This window comes from Chelonoidis abingdonii, chromosome 2 (assembly GCF_003597395.2).
Source record: "Chelonoidis abingdonii isolate Lonesome George chromosome 2, CheloAbing_2.0, whole genome shotgun sequence".
In the NCBI taxonomy this organism is placed as follows: domain Eukaryota; kingdom Metazoa; phylum Chordata; order Testudines; family Testudinidae; genus Chelonoidis; species Chelonoidis abingdonii.
In genome coordinates, this window is record NC_133770.1 from 225,787,864 (window position 1) to 225,814,996 (window position 27,133).

At 44.0% G+C, this 27,133-nt stretch overlaps 1 protein-coding gene across 1 annotated transcript in view; it reads right to left on the minus strand.

Annotated features, from left to right (window-relative positions):
• The window catches only part of PRKDC (protein kinase, DNA-activated, catalytic subunit), a 173,793-nt gene that overhangs the window by 40,202 nt on the left and 106,458 nt on the right, over positions 1 to 27,133 (minus strand). Inside the window, exons 56-67 of the mRNA XM_075062025.1 lie at positions 24,626 to 24,724; positions 21,950 to 22,160; positions 21,130 to 21,319; positions 20,302 to 20,517; positions 18,824 to 18,936; positions 16,516 to 16,647; positions 15,296 to 15,475; positions 4,776 to 4,984; positions 4,122 to 4,260; positions 1,631 to 1,819; positions 762 to 986; positions 154 to 262 (exon numbers count right to left, since the gene is read on the minus strand). Coding sequence (XP_074918126.1) covers positions 154 to 262; positions 762 to 986; positions 1,631 to 1,819; positions 4,122 to 4,260; positions 4,776 to 4,984; positions 15,296 to 15,475; positions 16,516 to 16,647; positions 18,824 to 18,936; positions 20,302 to 20,517; positions 21,130 to 21,319; positions 21,950 to 22,160; positions 24,626 to 24,724 — 2,012 coding nt within the window. The remainder of the gene's footprint in view (positions 1 to 153; positions 263 to 761; positions 987 to 1,630; positions 1,820 to 4,121; positions 4,261 to 4,775; positions 4,985 to 15,295; positions 15,476 to 16,515; positions 16,648 to 18,823; positions 18,937 to 20,301; positions 20,518 to 21,129; positions 21,320 to 21,949; positions 22,161 to 24,625; positions 24,725 to 27,133) is intronic.

Genomic DNA, 27,133 nt, shown 5'->3' on the forward strand with positions numbered 1-27,133 from the left:
ACCCTTTTAAAAATATCTTCACTGTATCAGACAGATTCAAAGTCTTTTGACATGTGAAAATAACTACACCCACTCTCCCCAAAAACAAAAAGGTGAATGCCACAATGTATATACACAAAATAAGATAAAAATACTGTGGGGAAAATATCTTACTTGGTTTGCTTATAAAATTGATGAATTCCTGTATTTCTGTTAAAGCTTGGACAGACTGCAGCTTTGTTAGTCGACTTTGGTGTAACAGAGTGTCAATACTGGAATAGTTCTAGGAGAAGGAGAATGATTTTTAAGTGATTTCTTACCATGTTTTTATTTAAAGCACTGTAGAGCAGAAAAATAATCGATCCCTCTATGTGCTATGCTCAATTAGATTGTGATTCAGACTATCCTTAGAAAAGATGCATAAAACCAACCAGTATCAATTTACGCTAGTTAGAGGTTTTCAAAATGAAACATTAGTGAACTCAGTATGATATACTAGGGAAAAAGAGGGGACAGAGTGAATAAACTGAAAGAAAGGAGTAAGACACCCCCAAAATAGGGCAGGCATGTTGCACCGGATGGCTGTTTCCATTTCTTAAGTTCCTGGGGTGAAATTCTGACCCCAGGGAAGTCAATGGAAGTTTTGTCATTCACTTCAAGGGGGTCCAAATTCCATCCTTTATATTTTTATCTTAAAGCAATGTTCCAGTAGCAGCAAGGGCTGCACCTGACATGATTTCCTACAGAGAATCACAGCAGACATGTCACAGCAGCTTTTTTACCTGCATGAAGGCCTGCATGCCACTGCTGATGTAATATCTGGCTCTGTCAAAGTCATCCTGCAAGATGTAGAGAAGACTCAGCTCTTGGCTGTAATACATTTCTATAAGGGCTTTCCTCTGTTCTATCTTCATAGCCTCATCAGTGAAGGTCAGCAAGGACTGGTCATTGCCCCCATGGAGCAGTAATTTCAACTTACTCCGTATTATATATGGCAGATAGGTTTCCTACAGAGGAAAAAAGAAAAAAGTATCTTTACTCCCAGGGCAGGATACTGAATAAGCACTTCTGCCATCTGTTGCTGGTGATGTAGAACCATATGCAAGACATATACGGGCCTGGTTCCATCTGCTACAGGCCTAAAGATTTTCAAATTAGGAAAAGACTAACATATTTCACCAAATGTAATTATACTTTTCAGGGTATCTTAACCTTTTTCAGCTTGACTCTCATCACCCAACAAGTCACACAGCACTCTCTTCTGGTGGGCTTATGCAGTTGCAAAGGTACTGGTGCTTGGCATTTCTTATCAGCTTCAAAATAAATTCTGTGGGATCCTCCAAATACAGGAGGAAGAGAAAAATAAATGACAGCAGCATGACGAGTGCAAAGAGGACAAGGTGACCAGGCTGGAGCCATTTTCTGAGTCATGGAACTAATAGACAACATGAAACGCTACAGAATAGCAAAAAATAGTTTCTTTAATTACTGTTGACTGTAATTTTTATAAGAAAACTCATCTAAATTGTGCAAAGTACCTTTGTGATCAAGTCACTTTACCTCTATCCCTAATCAAGGCACCTCAGTAAAGGCCCCTGTACAAATGCAATCAGTGTGATATCAACTCTAATCTAGCAATGATTTCACAAACCTGATAAAATGGATCACTCCACGTTTTGTTTAGGTCTGGAGGTTGTCCGCTATCAATATTAACAGTGGAACAATACTCCAGTGACTTCCACTCTGTTAGATGGTTGTAGCATTCAAGAGACGCAAGTTCCCAGAAATCCTTTTCTGCTTCAGTAGGTTCACCATCCAACCAGTCTTGTTTAGAGAGAGCCTAGAAAAGGAATGTCAGATGAAAAAAAACAAGTAGGTTCTGAGCTGCAATATTACAATTTTTTTACTATTCTAGCTGAACACCTTCAGGAGAACCCATACTGTTTTCACTGTTGCATGACAATATTTTATTCTTTTATCAGCACGTGTGTTTAACCAGCAAATAGGACCGAAGACAATGTTCCAAAGAATTCTTGAAAATGTACACCAGTCACACCTTTAACATATAAAACTCAGTTCAGATGTGAGCTTCAGTCAACCTGCATTTGTAAAGAGCTGCATTTTTCCACCTTTCATTTAGACACAAACATTCTGTAGGTAAAATCATTTCCACGCATATTTTTTAATGATTATCAACTTGTGAACACAAATAGAACTTATATGTGCAGACCATAAGCACTTAATTTCCATTCTGTAATGATCTTGTGTGTATATTGAAATTATATTGATTTATGCCTGTAAAGTTGTGACACCAATGGATAACTTCAAAATTTGTCTCAATAAGCACTGTCTGTTATGAACTGTTATTTACATTGCATTTGACCAAGTATCTTTTATGGATCTTGACTTGTATAATGAAGTGAACCAAATAAAAGAACATTTAAAGCAGGGGTCTGCAACCATTCAGAAATGGTGTGCTGAGTCTTCATTTACTCACTTTAATTTAAGGTTTCACATGCCAGTAATACATTTTAACATTTTTTAGAAGGTCTCTCTCTATACGTCTATATACTATATAACTAAACTACTGTTGTATGTAAAGTAAACAAGGTTTTCAAAATGTTTAAGAAGCTTCATTTAAAATTAAAGTAAAATGCTGATCTTATGCTGCCGACCTGGGATTCCCTTCACCTAGGCTGCAAGCGGGCTGAGCAGGGCCTGCGAACGCGACCCTGGCTGGCAAGGGTCCGGCAGCCAGAACCTCAGACTGGCGACAAGCTGAGTGGGGTCGGGGGCCAGGACCTCAGACCAACGACGGGCTGAGCAGGACCAGCAGCTGGGATCCCAGACCAGCAGTGGGCTGAGCGACTCAGCCCACTGCTGGTCTGGGGTTCTGTCTGCTGGCTCCTGCCAGCCAGGGTCACAGCTGCTGGCCCTGCTTATCCCACTGCCGGTCTGGGGTCCCAGCTCTGCCCACACAGAGTGGGTACCTACCTTCTCTCTGGTTCTGACCCATTCTCTTCTGCTCTCTCTGTGCTGAGCTGAGGGTGCACTGAGCACAGGGCTAGGGGTGAAGGAGCAGGCTGGAGGTTGGGGTGCAGCGTCTGGCCAGGAGCTAGAATGAGGGAGGGGGCTCTGGGTTGGGGCAGGAGCTTTGGGTGTGGAGCACTCACCAGGGCAGCTCCCATTTGGTGTGAGGTTGCAGGTGGGAATGAGGTGTGTGTGCAGGATTGGGGGGTGAGGATGTGAGATGTGCAAGAGTGAAAGCATGGTGGGGCTGGGTATGTGTGGGGAGTGCAGGAGTCAGGGCAGGGCGTGAGAGAGGAGGGTGCAGGAGTCTGGACAGAGGGCTGGGGGCATGTGAGGGGGGTACATGAGTCAGGGCATGGGGGGGCTGGGTATGTGTGGGGAGTGCAGGAGTCAGGGCAGGGGTTGGGGGGTACAGGAGGCTGGGGTGTGAGGGGGATGCAGGGGTCAGGGCAGAGGGCTGGGCTGGGATCAGGGGGTGCTCCCAGCCCCCGCCCTGAGTGGCTCATGGCAGGAGGCTGGAGGGTTATGTCCTGATTCCACCTCCTCTTCCCCAAGGGTCCGCTACTGCCTCTTCTCCACCTCCTTTCTGGTCTGAGCAGCGAGGGCACTGGGGCTCCTCTTCTCCCCTCCCTCACAGGGGCCATCAACAGCAGGGAGGGAGAGGAGGCAGGGCACCACGCAGCACGCTGGGGAAGAGGCGGAGGAGGGGGAAGCTTGGCTGCCGGTGGAGCCTGCCCTACAGCAACAGCTGGCAGGACCAAGCTTGGTTCTGCCTCCTGCCCCCGCCAGAGAGCGCAGTAGGCAGAGAAGAGTGGGCTGGGCTGGGCAGGGCAGGATTTTTAATGGCACGCTGTTGCCTGCAAGGGTCCCGGCCGTCAGCCCTGCTTAGCTCGCTGCCGGGGTTCAGCAGCAGGTTGAGCAGGGCCAGCGGTGGCCGCAGTGTGCCATTAAAAATTGGCTTGTGTGCTATCTTTGGCATGCATACCAGAGGTTGCCAACCCCTGATTTAAAGCAACATGCTGTCTCAGAATTTTTATTGACAGAAGTAAAAAAAGGGTTCTTAAAAAAAAATCTGAGAGGAAATAAACTATATGCGTTATGTAGTTTTTTACCTCATCATATTGTTTAGCTGCTTCAGCATAATCGCTTCTTGCCTCTGCTAACAGTGCATTCTGGGTAATTTCCTTAGTTCCAATCTTTCCACTGAAAATACCACGGAGAACATCATAATCTCCAACAGATCGATAAAGCCTAGTGAAGTTAAAAGGCAAAAAAATATTATTTGAAAAAGAACAGCTTTCTATTCAAGTGCACAGTATCCAGGGACAAAGTACTTCAGTATTAAAACTGATGCATGTTAGACAGTCTATGCAAACGTACTGCTCTATAACTGCCTGGCTGCATAGAATGCATTACTGATGCATGGATATTATTCTTTTACCAGATTGTAAATTCATAGTGGATTGTGTAAACTTTACTCTGGCCAAAAAATGCTTAAACAGTGCTGCAAACACTAGTCCGAAATCACCTGCAAGACCATAGCATTTAACTGGACTGGAAACCAAGTTGTTGAATCTGTACCAGAGAATGTGTTGGAAAAGATTTATGACATGGGAGTAGCCCTGCCTGAAAGGTCAATAATTAGCTCAGAAGTATTAAAAATATACCTAGTATGAAAATCAAGCCTTATATACGACTAGAACTCTTGGCTGATTTAATTTGAATAAAAACTACTCCAATTAATTTCTGCCCAAAGAAGCACTCACTTAGCAAGTTCAATCCATCTGATTACATCTGGAGAGAGCTCTGCCCTTCCACGCATTCGTTTGGACCGTGGTGGTTCTTCTGAAGAAAGATGAGTTAGAGCCTGTTCAAGAAGCAGGATGCCCACAGGTTGCTGTAAACTGGCTAAGCAGCTAGTGCTCACAGTGGCCGAGTCGAGGTCTAGCAGCTCTCTGTGTTGGTAACTTATTTCCTGTAAAACGAAGACATGGGCAATTAAAGGGCCTGTAAGTATTGGAAATAGGCTTTGGAGAGAAAATCTTTTGGTTTTCTTTTCCTAAAGTGAAAAAGTTTGGAAGGAGGCCGGTGTATCTAGTGATTTTGTGAATAGTTTTTCGCATGCCAGCTGGTGCAGGAATTTTACAACTTGCCTGCAAACAACTTTGAGGCCCTAAGACCTAGGCATTTTGGATAGAATGAAATGAACAGGCTACATTTGGTGTATGTATGCCACGTGCTTGAGACATATCTTTAGAGCTCGAGGAATGCCCATTTATGCCACAATTTTCCAAGGATTAGAACAAAACAACAGGAGAACTATTCTCCGGGAACTGTGGAAAGAGGAATTTACCTTGGACAGAAAGGTTTCTGGAGCTCTAAGAATAACCTTTTCCTTATGACAAAAGCAGTGGGGTTCTTGTATGGATATGAGAACTAATTCCAAAATCTGCCTTTTGGAGGTAATGGTGACTAAAAATGCCAGCCACATGCTTGTCTAATCCATCATTCTGATTAAATTTGGCAGAGATACTCAAACAGAGGAATCGATGTGCCTGTCTACAAAATGCTACTGTGGCTGGTCCTACATTTCTGAAGGTGCTTGGTTGTAGGGCTCCAACCAAACCTCCTGGAGAAACTCTAGTGTATCTATCAGAGGGACAGCCGTGTTAGTCTGAATCTGTAAAAAGCAACAGAGTCCTGTGGCACCTTATAGACTAACAGACTTATTGGAGCATAAGCTTTCGTGGGTTTCGTCTGTCAGTCTACAAGGCGCCACAGGACTCTCTGTTGCTTTCTAGTGTATCTGGGATCACCAGAACTTTGAGATTAAATATTTGTATCTAGAGATCAGACTCCTTTGTGCTGAGTACTGTGCAAACGAAGAAGCAGTCTCTGTCCCAAAGGGCACCAGAAATGTAAATCTGACCAGACCAGTGAATGCAATATTCTGATTGTTACAGTTTGGTTTCCAGACAGAACTCAATGGAGAATCCATGCTGAGAACGAAACTTCTCTTCCAACACCCAGGCTGTTAACTGTAGGTGTTCCTGTAGGAGTCCCAGTTTCAAGGGATCTGGTGTTTTCTCCATGTACAAGCTGTGGTCTTTGGTTATCTAGCAAGTCCAACATGCCTTCTGGGCCAGCGGAGGACTAGCAAGAGGACCACAAGAAGTTTTTCTTCTTTTCGGTATCATTTATGTGAACTGTCTTGAAAGGCAGCAGATTCTACTCTACCCAGGACATTATTTCCATTACCAAAGAGAAGCTTTGACTCTGGTTACTCCCTAGTTATGGAAGGGATATAAACACTCATGCCTCAATCATAAACCAACCTCTAACAGGAGTTAGCAGGATACGTTCTCTGCTAGTACCACAATTTCCCACGAAATGGTTTCTTGCATCTTACACTGATGCAGTCAGTACTAGCCACTATCATAAAAAGAATACTAGATTGCATGGACAACTGGATGACTCCCGTAGGGTCTATATTTGCAGGTTGTGCTTTTTTTTTATTTTTTAAATAAAGACATGCCCTATAGAGACGTCAAAATTAACTGAAATGTTGCATACTATGAGATTCTGTATATTTGTCTTCCAAGTATGCTTGCTTCCACAGTGAGAATGCGAGAGTCTAGAGTGAAAGCTAGGTTGGCTTTCTGCATGATGTTTGCACTTATCCGTCCCCAAAGGGTCATTTGGATTTGATCTGAGAATTACACCTAATTTTGCATTGCATCAAGTGCATGGCTCTATGTTCTCAGAAGGAATATCAGCAGGAGTATTTTGAGAAACCCACAGAAGGGATGAAGGTGATGCATAACACCAGCAACCCTAGCCATTGGAAATAGCTGGTTACTGATGTCCCGTTCGGAAATGATTGATGCCATGAAGGTTTGGATTTCTGCAAATCTTTACCATATGGCAAAATTACAGCCAAAGCCATATCTTGATCTCTGGGTAGGAACTCTGCATTACGATTCAAAGTTCCCCTTGATTATAAAAAACTGGTGTCTATGAATCCTTTCCAGCAGCTGTTAACTTATGATTGGGTCTGTTTCTCTTGATAGGGTGCTGCAGAGGTTTATTTTTGTTTTGTTTTGTGATGCATGTGTGGTATTTCTTCCCCTGGCTGTATACAGCGGAGAGATAGAACACTATTTATCCCGGCATGGGAACACTACAACAGAGGAGGGCTACTGGTACACATACCTCAATTGTGGAAGTAACCTGCTAGAAGTTCCTGGGAGCCTGAAGGCTGGCACCCAAGTAAGTATTGTAGGAGCAACCTAGAACCACTCAGGGCTTTACTCAGTAAAACAGGATAATTTTGAACACGAGAAGGGACTTGCCCTTCTGTAAACCCACGAAGGTGCACCTTTGTGGGGAGTGGAATATTCATGTGCCTCCATTTGGGTCATCGACTACCTCAAGTGCTTCTAAGGCTTTAGCGTAGAGCCAGCCTGTGAAGCAGGGAGTATCTCGGTGTCGGGACTCTGGATCTTCTCCAGGTATTTTCCCCTTCAGTGCCTGTTTATTGTGGGACCTACCCCATGAGCTGTCCAGAGAACTTCCCCCTCCATCTCATTAGGCTCACTCTCCAAAACCTTACAAAGTCATGATCAGGCTTTTCTGCACTGGAGTCATGGCTCCTTGGGGCAGGATGGGGATCTGACATGCTGGTCACATTCTGAACTCCGTGCCTTAGCAGTGCAAGGGTCAGCTGGCTGGTCACAGGCAGGGAATAATTCATCCTCTCTAAAGCCCATACATGATGTCTCACATAGGGAACTTCACTTAGATTTAAGCCAGCTGTTTGCAGGATAGCTCTGCCATGCCTGACTGAGGGCAGAGGAGTCTAGCAGAGAGGTGCTATGCCTACAGAGGCAGATCCAGGTGGCAGACACGAACATGCAGCTATTACTTGATCCGGGGAGGAGGAAGATACGTTGCAACCACACACACACACTCTCTATCTCTCTTTTAAAAACAAAATAGTCAGGAGAATCTGAACCACCAAATTGTTCCACTGCCAGAGGCAAAAAACCTGGAGCTTAGTTCTGGAGTCTCCAGCAACAATATTCCACCTCCAAACTCCACTGGTGAGGGGCATTAGCCAATGAGGAAAGAAGCTGCGCAATAGAAATAGGTCATTACTCCATGTGCATATCTGAGGTTCTTCGAGATGGTTGTCCCTGTGGGTGCTCCACTTTAGGTGTCTTGATGCTCTGTGCTTGTAATCAGAGATTTGTGGTAGCAGTGCCTGGTTAGGCTGTGTATGCACTGTAGTCATCTCGCACCACATTAAGCGTTTACATAGCAGTGCGCAGCCAAATGTCCCTCTGTTCTTTCTCTGCCTCAGAGAATCTGCCTAAAACTCCGAAGTAGAGGAGAGGGAGGGAGGGTAGTGGAGCACGCACAGGGACACCCATCTAGAAGAACTTCAGTTACTGCACAAGGTAATTAACCCTCTCTTCTTTGATGAATGCCCCTGAGGTGCTCCACTTTAGGGGACTGTTGAGCAGTGCCCTTCTGTGGAGGCGAGGGGCTTTGGAGTTGGTCTATTGACAGCGGATAACACCGCAAGTCCAAAGTGAGCATCTGATGCTGACTGTTGTACTGAAGCATAGTGTTTAGTGAAAGTATGGACTGATGGCCAGGTAGTTGCTTTGAAAATGTCAGTGATGGGCCAGAGATGCCACCAGCGCTCTGATGCTGTGTGCGCGAACTCCAGTGTAGGTTTGTAGGTTGTTTTGGTAGCACAAATGGATACATCCAGATATCCATTTGGATAGTCTCTGTTTTGAAATGGTTTGAACCATCGAGCGTTCTGTTATGGAAACGAATAGTCTAGGTGATTTTCTAAATGTTTTTGTTCTCTCAGTGTAGAAAGTTAATGCTCTGTGAGCATCCAGTGGAGTGAGGCCTCCCTTCCATCCGCATGTGGCTTTGGAAAAAATACAGGTAAATAAATGGATTGATTTAAACGAAAAGGGGAGGCAAGCTTGTGTATGAACTTTGGATGTGGTTGCAGAATTACTTTATCTTTAAAGAATATTGTATAACATGGGTGTTCCACTAGGACGTGTTGGCAGTGAGGAAGGTCACCTTCATGGATAAGGGCAACAAAGAACAAGTGACAAGGGGTTCAAACAGTTTTCCTGTGAATCTGCGTAGAACAAGGTTGAAGTCCCAAATGAGTGTAGGGTTTCTTATCCCACACTAAGTGTTTTCAATGCCTTCAAGGAAGCATTTAATCATTGGGTGAGCAAACAGTGACCTGCCCACCTTGTGGAAGGAGGTAATAGCAGCCAAGCTTTTTCTGATGGAGCTTCTGGATAGTCCTGATTTTTTAAGTCCTAATAAATAGCTGAGGATCCTGGGTAGGGGAGATAACTATGGTACGATCTGTTTTTCTTGGCACCAGGTGCAGAATCGTTTCCACTTATGGATATAGATCTTTCTTGTGCTTAGTCTCTGACTGTTCAGTAAAAAACAGTTACTCACCTTCTTGTAACTGCTGTTCTTCGAGATGTGTTGCTAATATAGATTCTAATTAGGTGGGCATGTGGCGTGTGCACAATCGTTGGAAAGTTTTTCCCCTAGCAACACCCATCGGGTCAGCAGTGGAGCCTCCTGGAGTGGTGCCTTCACGGCGTTCAATATATGACCCCTGACGACTCGGCGCCTCCTCAGTTTCTTCTTGCTGGATACTCCCACAGAGGGGAAGGTGGATGAATTTAGAATGGATATAAGCAACACATTTAGAAGAATGATGGTTACAAAAAGATGAGTACCAGTTTTTTCTTCAAGTGATTGCTCATATCAATTCCAATTAGATGACGTCCAAGTCCTACCATGGCGGTGGAGTCGAGTTATAGAATCTCAGACTAGAGTACCGCTCTGCCGAAGACTGCATCATCTCTGGCATGCTGGATGATGGCATAATGAGAGGTGAACGTATGCACTGATGATCAAGTTGCTGCCCTGAAAACTTTTTGGATCAGGACCTGGGCCAGGAATTCTTCCAATGAGGCTTGTGTCCTTGTGGAGTGTGCTGAAAGTGCTGGACCTGGTGTCTTGGCCAGCTCGTAGCATGTGCGGCTACAGGACGTGATCCAGGAAGATGTTCTTTGAGATGAGACCAGTAGTCCTTTCATCCAGTCCATTACCACAACAAACAGCTGGTTCGATTGCCTGAATGGCTTGGTGTGTTTGATATAGAAGGCCAACACTCGCAGAACATCCAAGGAGTGCAGCCTATGCTCACGGCTATTGGTATGCAGTTTTGGATAAAAAACATGCAGGAATATGTCTTTGCTGGTATGGAAATGAAACACCACTTTAGGTAGAAAAGCTGGATGAGGTCTTAGCTGCACCTTGTCTTGTGGAAAACTGTATACGGTGGGTCTGAGGTAAGGGCCTTCAATTCAGATACTCTTCTTGCTGATGTAATATCCACTAGGAAGGCTACCTTCCACAACAGGTAGAGGAGGGATCAATTCACCAGTGACTCGAATGGGAGTACCATTCATTTGGAGAGGACCAAATTAAGGTCCCATGCAGGAGCAGGCTGTCTAATCTGGGGATGTAGCCAGTCCAGGCTCTTGAAAAACCGGCCAACCATAGGGTTGGTGAAAATGCAGAGCCCCCAGACTCCGGAGTGAAAAGCTGAAATAGCTGCTAGGTGTACCTTTATGGATGACCTGCCAGGCCTTGCTGCTTCAGGTGCAGGAGGTACTCAAGAATAAGAGGTACCGTAGCCTGAAGTGGGGGTGTATGACACTGGCCACACCAGCAGCACTTTGCCAGATATGTGACCCTCATGGAGAGCTGTCTGCTGCCAAGCTCCCCAGCTGTGAGCACAGCAGTTCCATGAGGTTCAGCCATGAAGCTTCCAGGCCATGAGGTGGAGGGACTGGAGGTTTGGATGGTGAAGACAACTGTGGACCTCAGTGATCAGGTCAGGGAGGAGCAGCAACATGATTGGCGTGTCCACTGACAGATCCAGAAGTGCGGTGTAGCTGGCACCACCATAAATTACCTCCACCCCCTCCCTGAAAACCCTAAGTAGGACCTTGTGCACGAGAGAAATCGGGGGGGAAGTGTAAAGTACACGGCCTCCCCAGGATAGCAGGAATGTGTCCATGACTGAGCCCAGGTTGCTTTTCTAGAAAGAGAAAACACTGGGCACTTCCTGTTGCTCCGGGTGGCAAACAAGTCGACCTGGGGAAACCCCCACCTCTGGAAGATGGAGTGAATGACATCCAGCCAGATGAACCACTCATGGTTGAGGAAGGACCTGCTGAGGTGGTCCACCAGTACGTTTTGGACTCTTGGCAGATATGATGCTTCCAGGTGAATGTAGTGGGCTATATAGAATTCCCAGAGTCTGAGAGAACAGCAAAGAATCCTGTGGCACCTTATAGACTAACATACATTTTGGAGCATGAGCTTTCGTGGGTGAATACCCACTTCGTCAATGCATGTAGCGGAAATTTCCAGGGGCAGGTATATATATGCAAGCGAGCTAGAGATAACGAGGTTAGTTCAATCAGGGAGGATGAGGCCCTGTTCTAGGAGTTGAGGTGTGAAAACCAAGGGAGGAGAAACTGGTTTTGTAGTTGGCAAGCCATTCACAGTCTTTGTTTAATCCTGAGCTGATGGTGTCAAATTTGCAGATGAATTGAAGCTCAGCAGTTTCTCTTTGAAGTCTGGTCCTGAAGTTTTTTTGCTGCAGGATGGCCACCTTAAGGTCTGCTATAGTGTGGCCAGGGAGGTTGAAGTGTTCTCCTACAGGCTTTTGTATACTGCCAGAGTCTGAGAGCCTCCTGACAGAGGGGCAAGGAATGGGTTCCACCCTGTTTGTTGATGTAAAACATTGCAGTGGTGTTGTCCGTCATGACTGCCACATATTGGCCTTGCAGTTGAGTCTGAAAGGTCTGGCACGCAATACACACAGCTCTCAGCTCCTTGATACTGATATGGAGAGGGGACTTGTCCTGTGATGAGAGGCCCTGCGTTTGGAGTTCTCTGAAATGTGCTCCCCAGCTGAGAGCTAATGCATCTGTAATTAGAGACAAGGAGAGTTGAGAGCTGTTGAAGTGGACTCCTTCGCAGACTATTTGAGCATCGAGCCACCCCTGGAGTGACTTTAGCACCATGACCACTAGGTTCAGGCTGTCGCATCCCAGGCATTATGTTGGAGAGCCATGTCTGCAGAGGCCTGAGCCTCAGCCTGGTATGCCAAACTACATATGCACAGGCAGCCATGTGACCGAGGAGACTCGGACATCTCCTCGCTGTAGCGACCGGGTACTTCCTCAGGCCTCAAATGATGCTAGTCATGGCAGCTAGGTGCCAAGATCTTCTTTGGGTCTGTGGGAGCTGAGTGGGAAGGTTTCACTTTAGTACGTGACCCTCCATTAGAGTATGCCTGCATAGGGTCTTTAGCTCGTCAGGAACTCTCAGTGCCATCGGTCCCTGGGCAGGTCCTTCAGCAGGAAATTGCTTTCTTTTGGTCGACTCTCAGTGTGAGTGCTTTTCTGTAGCCTTTCTAGGAGCAGGCTCTTTGACAGCCGCTGTTGAAGCAGAGGCCCTATCAGAGGCTGCCACTGGCGACTGATGACCAGGATGCGACCTGGACTTGTGGTCAGAGGCTGGCCTGAGGGATTTCTCCATCATGAGGAGCTTCAGTTGGAGATCCCTGGCTTTTCTTGTCCTGGCTGTCAGTTTTCTGCAATGTGGACGCTTTTGGGTAATGTGTGTCTCACCGAGGCAGTGGACACACTAAAACGTGGCCGTCAGAGACCAGTATGGAGAGAGTACAAGTTAGGCAGCATTTAAAACCAGGTGATTCTGGCATGCCTGAGTTGGTCTCAGAGAAAAAACAGGGATAAACCCTGTTTGAGGCTAAGGCTGTACACCAGTCGGAGAGACAGGAGAGGTAGAAGGGAAAAAAAGTTTTTTTGATGAAATTAAAGAAATTAGAGTAGGGTGAAGGGAAAGGGAAGCTAATACTACCCTATGAATTATCTACTATAATTTTTTTTCTGAAGTAGGAGAGGGAACTGCTCATCGCTCCAATTCAAGCCAAATGTGGTAGAGAAGGAACTAGGAGACGGTTGGCTGCAGACCACTCTGTAATTGCTCGGAGCGGCATGAGATGGCTAATGGGCCTGCATGGCACAACCGGGCACTGCTACCACAAATCGCTCATTACAAGCACATGGCATCAAGACACCTAAAGTGGAGCACCCACATTCTTGAAGAACAATATCACGTTTCCTACCAATTTTTGTCAGGAAGGGGTCTTGGGATAGGAGATGAAGCCAAGGCAAGGCTTAGAACTTGTTGGTGTAAGGAAACGTAACTATTTCAAACCAGACATCTAAAAAAAATTAATTATTCTCATGAATAATTTTAAATTGTTTTTACTTCCAACCCCCCATTTATGCAGCCGCTGGTGAAAATACCAGGTGATTTCTCTGGGCTCCATTCCTGTGCTTTTTCTTAAGTTTAAAAGGTGAAAAAGTAACAGCAGAAGCAGAATTTCACCATTTAGTTGCTGTGTGTTTTCATCTTACTTTTATTTTTCCATTATTTTCTGTAATTTCATAATGTGAGAGCCAAAATACAACAATGATATTGATAGAGGCTAACAGGCAGAGAGCACAGTTCAATGCAAGTAACACTAAAATACTGAGCTTGGGAACCAGCCAAAAAAAGGGAGCCAAGAGGGAATACATGATGAATAGAAAGCCATAGTCAGATGCTGGCCTGGAAAGCACAGAATAATTCCCAAAGCATTCAACTTTATGTGCAGCTGCAGAGAGGAAAGTAAACAGGAAGCTGTAACTTTTCATATGTGCAAATATTAAGTGCTAGGAAGTGAGGTTATCACAGATTATAAAACTGGCTTGACACTAGATATGATTTGCAGAACAGCAGCATTTCACTGTAATAAGTATGACACCTGCTACCACAGATTAGGTTTTTCAAATTTCTGTGCTAGAAAGTTGAAGCTAAACTAGTTGCCATTCTAAAGGAATGTTATTGTGTAATGACTTCAGAGTTTTATAAGTTATGAATAGATTGATCAAAATTAACTCAAATGAGAAGAGATGTTAACTATAGTGAGGTTTGTATATGAGAAGTGTTTAATTATTACTGTGATTACTTGATAACCATACATTTTTCTAGACTCTTTGAAAAATAAGGTAAAATTGGAGTAGACATGCTATTAAAAATTGTGTGTTGGTGATATGGAAACATACCAAAGAGGAAGCAGAGGAGAAAGGCTCGAGGATCAGTCTCAATGGGAAAAACTTTCCCTTCAGCAGAAAGCTATCTGCATCACTAGTGAAAGTACATTGATAATTATTGTAAGGGAATAAACTGAAGACATTGCCAAGCAATGAATAAGAGTTGCTGGAAAAAAATATATGCTATCAATGTTTGTGAGCCTTACACCTTTAAGTATTTAATGCAGCATTTCTGAAAATGGGAAGTGCGTGCCCCTGCATGAGTATGAAAGATTAGCTGGGATGCCCAGACTTCTCAATTATTCTCTGAACTTTTATTTAAAAACAAGTATTTCTCTGTTGTGGTTGCAGAAAAAAATGTGACCTCATTGTACCAGATGTAGCAGTGCATGCCTGAATTTGCAGGTAGCCTGAAACAGTAGTTTTGAGGTGAGAGTTACCCTATTTACCTCAATAGGTGCTACTTCAAATTGCCAAATGATGATACTTTAATGTCATCACTATTATTCTCAACGGCTCATCAAATTAGGTAAGAAAGGAAAGGAAGTATAGCATTATGAAGATCTATACCAGCACTTCCCAGCATATCCCCTCTGGTGTACATGTGACAAACTAGCCAGGCAGGGTGAAGATGACGTTTACATTAAAATGGATAGGTCTTTAGTTAACATGTGGTGGTGCTACAGAGCAACTGGTTTCATCTTCCTGAATGGGGACTTAGCTTTCAACATTTTGGGAAATGCTGCCTTAAGGCATTCTGGCCTAAGTCACATATTTGGTATCTGTTGTTTAGCACATATGGAACACAAAACTGTAGGAAGGATTTGCTATGTCACATCATTCTCACTTTTACAGAACATGATTTTGCCATCTTCATTCACTGTTTGCCTCCATTTACATTCCATCTCCTTCTTTGGCTTAATCCTCTAATAGGATTAAAATGCACTTACTGGAATTAGTTGAGACACCTTAGTTAATCGGTGTTAGGGTAAACAAAGACAACATGCCACACAAAGTCTTACCTGGATGCAGGCTATGAATGGTGGGAAGTAAGACACTGTCGTGCTCAGGAAGCGGTTGAAGTTTTGCAGCAGCTCCTGGGTGATGCAGTTTTTCTCAGAAGGATTCTTAAATTTGTTCATTTCTTTCAAAATTCCAGTAAACAAACTGCTGAAGAGTAGCTTGGCCAATGGTGGATCTCTCTGTAAATTACCAATAAGGCCATAGTACAAGTGACTAAGGCAATGTAACTGATTTCAGCTCAGAGTGCTAGAAAGAAGGACTTCACTGTATGCCAAGTATGGTGTATTCCAGACAAAGTGGACCAAATTTGAAGTGTCAAGTCTTTTGAAAGGATCTGAGGGGCCAGTGGGAGGGGATCACTAGTTTTCTTCACCTAATTACAGCCACCAGATTAGATATTTTGAGGATGATCTACCTTATACAGCATCTTTTAAATGTCTCACTCAAAACATTTGTGAAGTGTGACCCTGCACTTTTACTGTATGAAACAAGGAGTTTTCTCTGAAACCTGTTCAGTGAGTGTGCATACAAGTGTCTATAGGAGGGACTGAGGGCTCAGAATGTATCCTATTCTTCACATCCCACCCAACCAGGCTACTTGAAAGGACTAGGAGAGGTAGTAACTCCTTCCAGGTGTCCTTCCCAATCTGCCCTAAAAACCTTGCTACTTGGGCGCAGACAGCCAACACCCTCCCAAAGACATGAGAGACAGGACAAGGGATCAGCTGGCTCAAAGACAGAACAGGAAGCCATCAATGTGTGAGGATGGAGCAAAGAGATAGAGATGAACGTATCAGCCCAGATTCACACACATTTATTAAACGGGGGTAGATATTTGCAAGCGTAGCAGAGTCTAAACCCACCCTGATCTTTAGTGGGACTGGAGTTTAGGCAAACTATTCATGAAGCCTGACTTATGTACCCTTATTCCTCACTGTGGTACTGCGATAGGGAGGGAGAGGGTTAAGGTGGCCAAAGATGCTTTGACGGCCTGACCATCAAAAGTGATGGAGTCCAGTCCACAACTGTTGCTATTTACAGAGTAAAAGGCCAGCTACCTCATTTTCTTCATTTTTGGTTCCCCAAATTAAAGAGGCCTGATTTTCAGAAAGTATTGAATCCATCATTTTGAAAAAAGCTTGGCTGTCACATACTCAATTTGTCTGGCTGAGAACAGTTTTGGAACACTTGGCTAGTGACTTGTGAACAGAAGACAGACCTGTGCCACACCCTGCAGAGGAGTGATTAAGCTGCTATATTCAATCTGGATATCAGGAAGGTCTCCTTGTCGGTAACTCCTGTACAGCGTGACCTGAGCATCATGTTTCATCTTCAGCTCAGATTTTATCTCCTGCAACAATTGCCAGCAAAAAAGCAGCCTTGATTACATGTAGAAACAAAAGATCATGTAATACCTACTCAGTGACATCTGTTTCTGGTTTAATGGAGGAGATGTAGTAAATGTGATCAAGTTTAAAAATTCCTTTAAAAACTCTAAGTGTTAATGGATAAAAACAGTTACAGAAATCATAATGAGTTAAAATCAAACACCAAAATGATCTTGGTCTGTAAAAATAGAACAAAAAACAAAGCCACTTCCTAAAGCTACTTTCACCCTTCCTTAGTACCATTGCATCTGAGGCCTTATATACAGAAGTGGTACAAGTTTACCTTAAGGCAATTTTTTAACCGATTTACCAAAACCAGTATAAACCTGTATATTAATTCTATTTTAAGAATGGCTTGTTTCATTTTGGCTTAAACTTATTCCTAATTAATTTAAGCTAAGCAGAAATAAACCTGCTTTGAAATGAAATAGGACTGTCCAAACAGACTTTTGCACCAGTTTAACTGATCAGTTTTATATTACATCTTAAACTAAACAGGCGCAACTCTCTCATGTACACAAGCATTTCCTTTTCTCTCCAGATTGCTCTGCCTTTTTCCTTTTATGCAAGTGAAAATACTGATGGGCTTTGGCAAACGGGCAGGAGGGAGGATTAACAGTAAAAGGGTCTTGGGGTTTGCTTCCTCCCTATCCTCTGCAAAAAAGTTACATATATATTGCTACTGCTATTTGAACCACCTGGAATTGCATTTCTGCATCTTGGAAGAGTGTGCACACTAGCGTGGGGAGGAGACTGCAATTTCTTTTATTGTGCCCAAATCCTTCCTCTTCCTGCTCTTTTGGGCTTCCCATTTCTCACCTCTACAGCTCTATCCCTCATCTTCCTCCTAAATGGATCACTCTCTCAAAAGATAAGAAGAGAGATGTCATGGTGGGAAGTAGAGCTTTGGTGAAGTTCTCAGAGCACTAGAAATTTTTTTGGCTGCTATCTATTCACTCCTGCTGCCCCATCAGACATGACAATATTGATTTGAGGCTTTGTCCAGCTGCATCAGTTTCCAGGCAACAGTGCTTGCAATTTTTAGTAACATACCCTCATTAAACCTAGTAGTCTCCTCAAAAATGTGAGAAAGGTGAGTTTTACACATCTAACATGAATGGGTTAAACAAACAGCTACTACAAATGATTTCAGAAAATTTTGTCAAGACCTGACGCATCATAATCTGCAATCTATAAACCCTGAAGGAAATCCAGTATCACACTGTACACAGGCTAAAATATTATTATTCCTATCATCATAGTGCCTAGGAGCCCATCATGGATCAGGACCCCTTTGTGCTAGGTGCTGTACAAAAACACATACTAGCTATGTGACATTTCAGATTATTCCAACAGCCATTTCATATTCTGTATATGAGGGTGAACTATATCAGAGATGCATTATAGAACAGGGCTCACTGGACATGTTATCAGGCTTGCATGTACCTGCAGATCTTGAGCAGAGTACAGAAACTGGCCAATTTTCCAACTACTTATCTAAAAATTGTCAATTTAAATCCATATTTAGGAATCGAAAAAAAAGGGGGGGGGGGTGATTTTCAGAGTTGATGAGTACCTTCAACTCTCACTGAAGATATTGGGACTTGCAGGTGGTCATTACCCTGATTATCAGGGCACATTAAAGTTACGCATTTAAATAAGACATCTATACTGGAAAACTATGCCCTATGCATACAAGAAACATTTAAGTAATATTAGAGTTTCACAGTATACCACAACAGCTGAGGACTTTAAAGTTAAGAATAGCCCTTCCATTTTTAACATGCAGCATCACTCCCAGGAGTAGTGATACAAGTGGTGTACAAAATCACATAGTCCAAAATCCCCACACAATACGGGAAAATGGAATAAATACCCCCAGCGCTTTCCCTGCTGGAGAAGTTTAAGTCACACACAGCTTTACATGCACAAATAATATATTATAAAACTTGCAATACATAATCACAGGTTCTGTTACAGAGATAATATCTATCTAGGTTCTTCCAACGGCTCCCAACACCATAATTTTCTAATGACACGATGCTTCTATAGGTAAAATATCAGACTTCTCAAAAACAGCTAACACATCCTATCAGTCCTTAAAGATTTTAACCTCTAATTATTAAGAAGCAAACAAACCTTTTCTCGTTTCTGCTCAGCAACACCTTTCCTTGCATAAATCAAGCTGAGTTTCTCTCGGTCCTTTAAGAAACGCCTGCGCAACCTTAGAATTTCTGCCCGTTCGTCTATACCTAAAAAATAATGAGTAAGCACCAACAATTTACACTCTTGTTTTGGAATATCAAGCCTTATAGCTATCCCCTTTGAAGACAACCTTAACTTATTCCAATTTTCATCAGCACTTCCTCATATATATTCCATGTCTGACTGTAAGTATGTAAAAATTTGTGAGTGAATTGTACTATTGTCATTATTGTCTATGTGATAAATAGATCAAAAGCTCCTCAGTCCAAGTATTGTATTTTATCCAAGTTCTGAAAAGCATTCAGCATGTTTTCAGCTTCTGTAAACAACAGAGCTGGACAGATCAAGCGATTTGGTAATAGATTAGACAGCTTTCCATCTCAAGCCTCACTGGTTCAAATCCAGTGCAGGACAGTAATGGACAAGAGAGTCTTTCCAATGGCTGTTCAGTGGGGCCCTGTATGAAGTAAGTCTGTGATCTCAGTCCAACTCTAGGTAAACAGGTGCCCATAAACAACTTACACCATCACAACAGACACCCTGGCCAGCAGTCTCAACAGGAAGACTGTGGACTGATTGGCCTGGAAACTGGACTACCTCTTTTTACTCTGAGTATATTCCTTTCAGAACAAGGTTGAAGTACCTTGACCTGGCAGCGTGAGGTACATTGTCCAAGTTGAAAGGGTCAGACGCCAGAGCTGTCTGCCTCACACTTTATTTGTAACTATACAAAAAACCTCTAAGCAGTTCCAGAACAATTCTAGTGTTTTTCAGACATGGAGTGGATAAATGAAAGCTCATTTTCAGAGACTGATTTAGAAGAACAGCGGTTAATTCTGCTGCCAAATTGGAATCCACTTGAAAAATGTCTGAGGCACTACTCAAATTATTTGAAAAAGAAATAACTGTTTTAATGTTTACTACTTGTTAGGTTTATTTATGGAGACAATCAGACAAATCTAAAGATACAAGGAAATATAGATTTCCCTGACATTTGCTTTCTGGTCATCTTGGAGAGAACAAGGAACATATATAAGGAATGCTGGTGTTAGACAATGGAGGTTTTGTTACCCACCCTATCATTTTAGGGAACATTCCATTTTGTAGACACCTAAATAATTCCACTACTCAACCACCACTTATATTAAGAACAGCCACATTTGATATATTTATCTGAGGACAATGAATGAAAGACATTAAGTAGGGTACAGTAGCCCACTCAAACTGAAGGACTCACATCTGACATGCTCCTTACATCAAATGTGACAGGAAGCAGAATTTCCAGGTTGTCCCTTCATTACAACATCCCAAAGAAGATGTCCTTCCACACACATCACTAGCACACAGAGTCAGTTCTTCTTTAACAAAAATATATATATTACATTGGCATTGCATCAATAAGGTATTGATACCTTTAGCTTTGCTGTCCACCTCATCTCCTGGCAAACCCAACCTTTTCTTCCCAAAATTGGGTCCCAATGGTTTTAAGGTTGCCCTCTGTGATTTCTCACTCTGCTTGCTAACAAACAGCATGGATGAGGACAATGATTCAGAGGATGAAGGGACTATATACTCTGCCAATGTGTCAATGCTGCTTCCTGTTAGCCAGTTAAAAGAGCTTCTCCCATCTGTAAAAAGCAGAAAAATGAAATATCAGTATGTGACTTCACTGAAGTCAAAACATGCACAAAATTTCCTTCCAAAAAGGGCACAGTTCCCATATTTATAGTCCAATTATGGGGGGGAAATCAGCATTCACATCTTCGTCCCCATCAGTACCCAGCCCGGGCAAGCTAATGATCCAACCAGTGGACCAAATTCACAGATGAATCCTGGTCAAGTGCCACTTGAGGCATGTTGCTCATAAGCAAAGAAGAGTCCAATTATTATCTAAAGAACGCTGCATTTTTGCACTTAAGTAGATCAATAGGAAGTAAAATGTTCAGCTGGGAGGCCAATCTTTTTCAATGGACATGAGGCTTAAAAAAATAAGACCAATCAAAGGAAACTAAATGTGCAGGGCTTACTAGTTTGAAATTGGAACAAATTAGTAACATACTTCAATTTACAGCTGGTCAGAGTGTTTAGATGTTTTTATAAAAATGATACACTAAGTATTACATTTACTTATACCTTTGTTTTTTAAAAAAAAAAAAAAAGCATACACGAAAGGAATAAGGAAAGAAGAATTGTTCCTTTGGGGAACAGAAGAGCTTCAGAACATGCTGATCTGTACTTACTGACATTCTGTGTAGGTGTAAATTCGTACTGCTGTTGGGTAGCCCTCACTTGACCACCTAGTGACCCCTGAGTTGAAAGGGATCCTTCTTGCGACCGATTCCTCTTGGCACTTTGGGTAGCTTGAGTCTCCACAAACATAGGTGTGAGAACAGTACTTCGGAAACGCCAGTTAGAATCAATAGTGAAGTCCTAAGCATGCAAAAAGGTCTTAATAAAAGCACAGGGAATTGAAACTTTTTTCCGCCATTGAGATAAAATGGCTAGTATGTAATATATCGCTTTAAATTCAGTACTGACTGATCTCCTTAACATATAGAACCATGTGACAACTGTTCATATTTCAGTAACACTGCATGATCCTGGTTCAAATACGAAGCAGTCATTTAGTATCAATTCTGCTATGATAACACTTGAACCCCCAACTTTATTCTTTATTTATTCAGTTATCTTTCCAAGCTACAGGTGCCCTTTTTATTTATTTAATTAGCATACAACACATAGTCTAACAGAAGGATCTCTGACATTAGCATATCTCATATATAATTACCACTTCAGTTATAAGTAAGTTCTTACCTTCGAGTTTTTAAAATAAAAGCTCATGTTAAAAATGTGAAGTTATCCACCCAAAACAAATATCAAACACCTAAGAATCTGAATAGCTCATGACTGCCTCAGCTGTTACTGACGTAGCACGCAGCACACATTCAACAGTCTCCTTCATTACTTCAGTTCTATTTAACTCTGGCTAAGGTGATTGCTACATTGATAACTGGACACTGCTGCATAGTTCTATAGCATTACACAAATATTATAATTCACCTGAAATCTGCATTCAGAAAGTGGATGCTCAAACATTTTTCTGGAATAATCTGGGCTCTTGCTGGTCATTTCAAGGAGAAAATTCGTCGCTAAACTCAAAAATTGGGTTTCTATCTTGGTAGAGTATAAGGTATTTAATAAAGCCAACATACGATCGAGAGTATTTGTAGGCAACCTAGTTTCATCACTCCAAAAATTTCTAATAATCAATCTGTAAAGAGAGGAAAAACATACCTGAACACCTACAAATGGGACACTATAGCCTTACACAATGCTTGACTCAAAAACTTCCTTTTTTTAAAACTAGTGAATAGCAAAAATATATAAGAAGGCTTAGGATTAGGACTATATCACTCCACTAATTTCTTTACCCCAATGATTCCACACTGGTTTATGTTAATCATCTCATTTCCCACTCTTCACCCCTAATCTGTATTTCATCTAAATGGTACTAAAAACTTCAGTAACGTCACAAGGATTTTTATATTTATAAATTTGAATTTTACTTATGATTATGAAATCATTTCCATGCAAATAGAAGAGAAGAGAGATTGTGGACACAGATATATAAACACACCTTTTTTCCTATAGTGCTTCATTATAAAAGTTAATAATGAAACTATCTTCCAAAAATGGACCTAATTTATTATATCTGTTTATAAAGCAAAAGTTTAAGTGTTGGCATAGAGACTGTGTTATATTAACAGAGGATTAAGTCTAATATAAACTGAAAAGACTTACTGATTTAGGGCTCCCATTGACTTAGTAGGCTTTGAACCAGGTCCTTAACATTTTTTCAAATTCTCACTATTTCAGCTAAATGTGCAAGCGAATAGGATACACACACTTCTTAAAATGTTAATCTTTTGTTAATTTTGTACAGCAGAACCCTGTTTATCCAACCCTCCCTTAACCAGCTCTCTACATTTACCTAACAACCAGGACTTCTGGGCCAGAAGCAGGTGATCTCTCCTGGGGCCACTAGATGGCGCTGCAGCATTGTATTTTCCCATTGCCCAGTTTTATCCAGGGCCGCCCGGGCTCCGCAGGGCTCCCCATGAGAGTTTTTCGGGGCCCCTGGAGCATGGTCCTTCACTCACTCCAGGGGACCCAGAAAACTCTTGCAGGGCTGGGCCCCGGAGCTTCTTCCGCTCCCGGTCTTCGCCAGCAGGGGGGTCCTTACGCTCCAGGGCGGAAGGACCCCCCGCCAGCAAATTACCGCCCAAGCGGGACCTGCCGCCAAAGTGCAACCCGGTCTTCGGTGGTAATTTGGTGGCGGGGGGCTCTTCCGTTCCGGGACCCGCCGCCGAAGTGCCCCGAAGACCGCGGTGGGGGCCCCCCGCCACCAAATTACCGCTGAAGAGCGGGCTGCACATTGGTGGCGGGTCCCGCTTCAGCGGTAATTTGCCAGCGGGGGGCCCCCGCTGCGGGTCTTTGGGGCACTTCGGCGGTGGGTCCCTGAACAGAAGGGCCCCCCACTGCCTAACAAGGCTGCCTCTAGACATTTCGCCGCACGGGAGGTCCACCGGAGCCGCCTGCCGCTGATGGCCCCAGGAATTCTCTGGGCGGCCCTGGTTTTATCCAGAGTTTTGATTATCTAATCTGGCCCCAATCCCAATTAAACTGGATAAACAGGGTTCTACTGTACTTTAAAAAGTTTATAATATTGTCTTTACTTGCCAAATGGATCATTGTTAGTGATACTGCATCAGCAGGTAAGTCCAGCAGCAGCCAAAGCTGGGACTGCTGCACTGGGGTTGGGATAAAATGTAGTCCAGGCAGAGAGTCATCCTTCCCCCAGCATGCCCCGGTCTCAGAAATGCGAAGTGAAGACCCTGCCCGGTCTGGGGGCACTAGAACCCAGATGGTACTTCCCTGCCTTTCCACCATATGTCTTTGGGAGAGAACTGCAGAGAGAAGCCAGCCAGAGGCCCCACCTGGCAGGAGCAGAAGCAGCCAAAGCAAAGACTTCTGGACATTCTAGTCAAAACTGCAAAACATTCTCAAACTTTTTCTGCCCTGTACTGATTTGCTCTAGGCTCTCCCTAGAGGCTCTCCCTGCCCCTACATCCTCTTCACCTTAGCTTCACTCCATACCTGCCCATCATACTCATCTCCCCTGCCTTGTTCCCCTCACCTCCCTTTCCTTTTCTTTCCATTTAGCATACCCCCTCCTAGCTAAACCCACACTCCGTAAAAATAATTGTGGAACTAACATGACTTTTGGCACCATCATGTGTTCTACCCCTTCCCCCCACCTTGTGTCTCTCTCTTGTCTATTTAGACTGTAAGCTCTTCAGGGCAGGGATCATCTCCTACTTTGTGTTTGTACAGTTTGCACAATGGGGCCCTATGCTTCATTGGCCATTAGGCACTACCATAATCAGCATGATTAATAGTAATGCTATCGCCTTAGCCTCTTCCGGAAATGTAACTGGGAACTTTGAAATAGGGAAAGCTAAGGCTTCCAGTTAAGAAGGAAAAACAAGATAATCACCAGAAACAAACGTGAAATTTTTGAGCGAGGTGTCACTATTACATTTACTACTTAATATATCTTAATAGCCTAAAATCCCCTAAAAAAAAAACAAACCTGTCATACGAAACAAAATAAAACCATATTCACGACTTTAGCATCTCAGCTGACCCATCACAACACTCGGTGTGTTGACTCACTGTAGTCCGGAGTTTTCATCCACCAGTCCCTGAAGCAGCATTTCTTTTGCTAGTTTGAACACTTCCTGAGATTCCTCCTCTGCTTGGCTTTCTGGATCCCTGATATAAAATGAAAAAGAAAGTCTTATTGATTTCTCTCTCATGCAACTTGCAACAAAAGGAACAAACGGGGAAAATAATGGCAGTGCACTTGGCTCATACATGCTGTGTTTTCTTTGCCCGAAAATAATGATGGTTTGCTGTTTGTTTTAAAGAGAGATAACTAAAGCTTGTTAGCCACCCCATGTAAGACCCTCGCAGAGACAAGGCTCTACAGCAATGGTCCCCAAACCGTGGGGTGCACCCCCCAGAGGGGCACAGAGGAACTCCAGGAAGGTGCAGTGGGCCTGGGCCAACCCCCTGGGGGTGTGAGTAGGCAGCACCACCCAGCAAAGCCTGGTTGAAAAGGAACCCTGGCAGCTCCCGTCACAATTGTTGACTGGGCTGTAACAAGAGTCCAGTAGTCGGCAACACATCAGGGCTAAGGCAAGCACCATACTTAACCTGGCTAGGCACAGCTGGTACGTCCCTGTGGCTCCTAGGCACAGGGTCGGCCAGGGGGCTCTGCACCTTTCCCCCACTCCAAGCACCGGCTCCACAGCTCCCATTGACTGGGAACCGCAGCCAGTGGGAGCTGCAGGGGCGGCTGCGGGAAGAGACACTGCACAGAGTCCCCTGCCCTCATCCACTTAGGAGCTGTGGGGACATGCTGGCCACGTCTGGGGAGCCATCCCAGGTAAGTGCTGCCCGGCCAGAGCCCATACCCTGCACCTCCTCCCACACCGCACCCCAGCCCTGACCCCCCTCCCAGAGCCAGCACCCTCTCCCACACTCCGAACCCCTCTGCCCCAGCCCTGAGCCCCCTCCCCAGTTGCAGAGCCCCCACCAGCCCCGGCACCTCAACCTCCTGACCCGGCTTGGTGAAAATGAGCAAGGGTGGGGAGAGCGAGCGACAGAAGTGGGGGGGGATGAAGTGAGCAGGGGTGGGGCCTCAGAAGGGGTGTGGCCTTGGAAGGAACATGGCAGGGGCATGGCAAGGGTGTTTCGTTTTCTGCAATCAGAAAGTTGGCAACCCTAGAGATCCCTGTCCTGCCCCAAGCATAGTTTCTCCTCCTCCACAAGTCCCACTCACCCTCCCCCCTCAATCCCTGGAGCACTGCAGACAGACTCTCTCTCCATATATAAGAGAAGATCCAAAGCAGAGGAGAAAGAGGGTGGGTAGTGAAATACAGATAGGGACCACTCATCTCCACGAACTTCCAGTTACAGGTCAGTAACTTCCTCTTCTTCTTTGAGTGAAGGTCCCTATGTTATGGCTGCAAAGCATGAACATTCTAAGGATGATGCCCATCTAAATGCCAAGCCCTGAGGCGTAATGGATACATATTGGGGTGCTTGATCTTGCTGTTCCACTGAGTGAACAGCAATGGGAGAAAGGACTCGCATCCTTCCACAGCAATGGAAGGAAGGACGGCTTGGAACTTCTGGGCTCTCAAGATGTCCAGGTAGCTTGTGCTTGGTGGCTATTCATGTGGCCTCCCCAGCTGAACAAGAATGCAGCTGTAATAAGGGTCCTGTCTGGTGAGGTAGGGAGAAAAGAGATGCCATACGTACCAGACGAGGATTTATCCACAATAGCAGGGAAGACCCTGTTTTTGTGGGAATCTCACCATGAGGTTCCTGGAATGGCAGTTTGGAGAATATACCAACTGCAGCCACGTTTGAAGGCAATGAAGGTGGAGTCTTGCAAACGATGATATTATGTATGGTCTGCATCCTACCCTTGGGCAAGTACACTCTTGCAATGATAGAATTCAAGGTGGCCCTGATGAAGTCCAGAGACCGTGTGCAAGTGAGAACAGATTTTTTCGGCATTTATGCTGACTCTCAGTGAGGACAGGAGGTGCAGCATGATAGAAGTTGATGGACAGGACTCCTGGACGGACTTGGCAACAAGGAGCCAGCTGTCGATGTAAGAGAAGGCAATGAGACCACAACGTCTGATGTGAGCTGTTTATCAAGAATGCCTTGGTAAAGACTGTGGGGACAGTAGCTATACTGAAAGGAATACTCTGTCTTGAAAATGATCAGAGCCCACCATGAATCTGAGGAAGCTTCTGTGAGTGGCATGAATATTTACATGAAAGTAGGCATCCTTCATATCAAGAATCAAACCAGGTGTCCTTTTCTAGAGACGAGATTATATAGATCACAATGTGACCATGAGAAACCTGGGTTTGCAAATGAAGTGGCTGAGATGGCAGAGGCTGAGGATTGGTCTGCTACCACTCTTCTTTTTGGGTACCAGGAAGTATGTCAAGTAAAACCCACTCCTTTGGCACTGAGTAGGGTGTGTTCTATCACTCCTGGCTCCAATTGGGAGTCTACCTCTTGTCTGAGAATATAGTAATGAGAGTGGCCCCTGAAGAGAGGCAGGGAGGGTGTTTTGGAGGAGGCAGGGACGCAAAC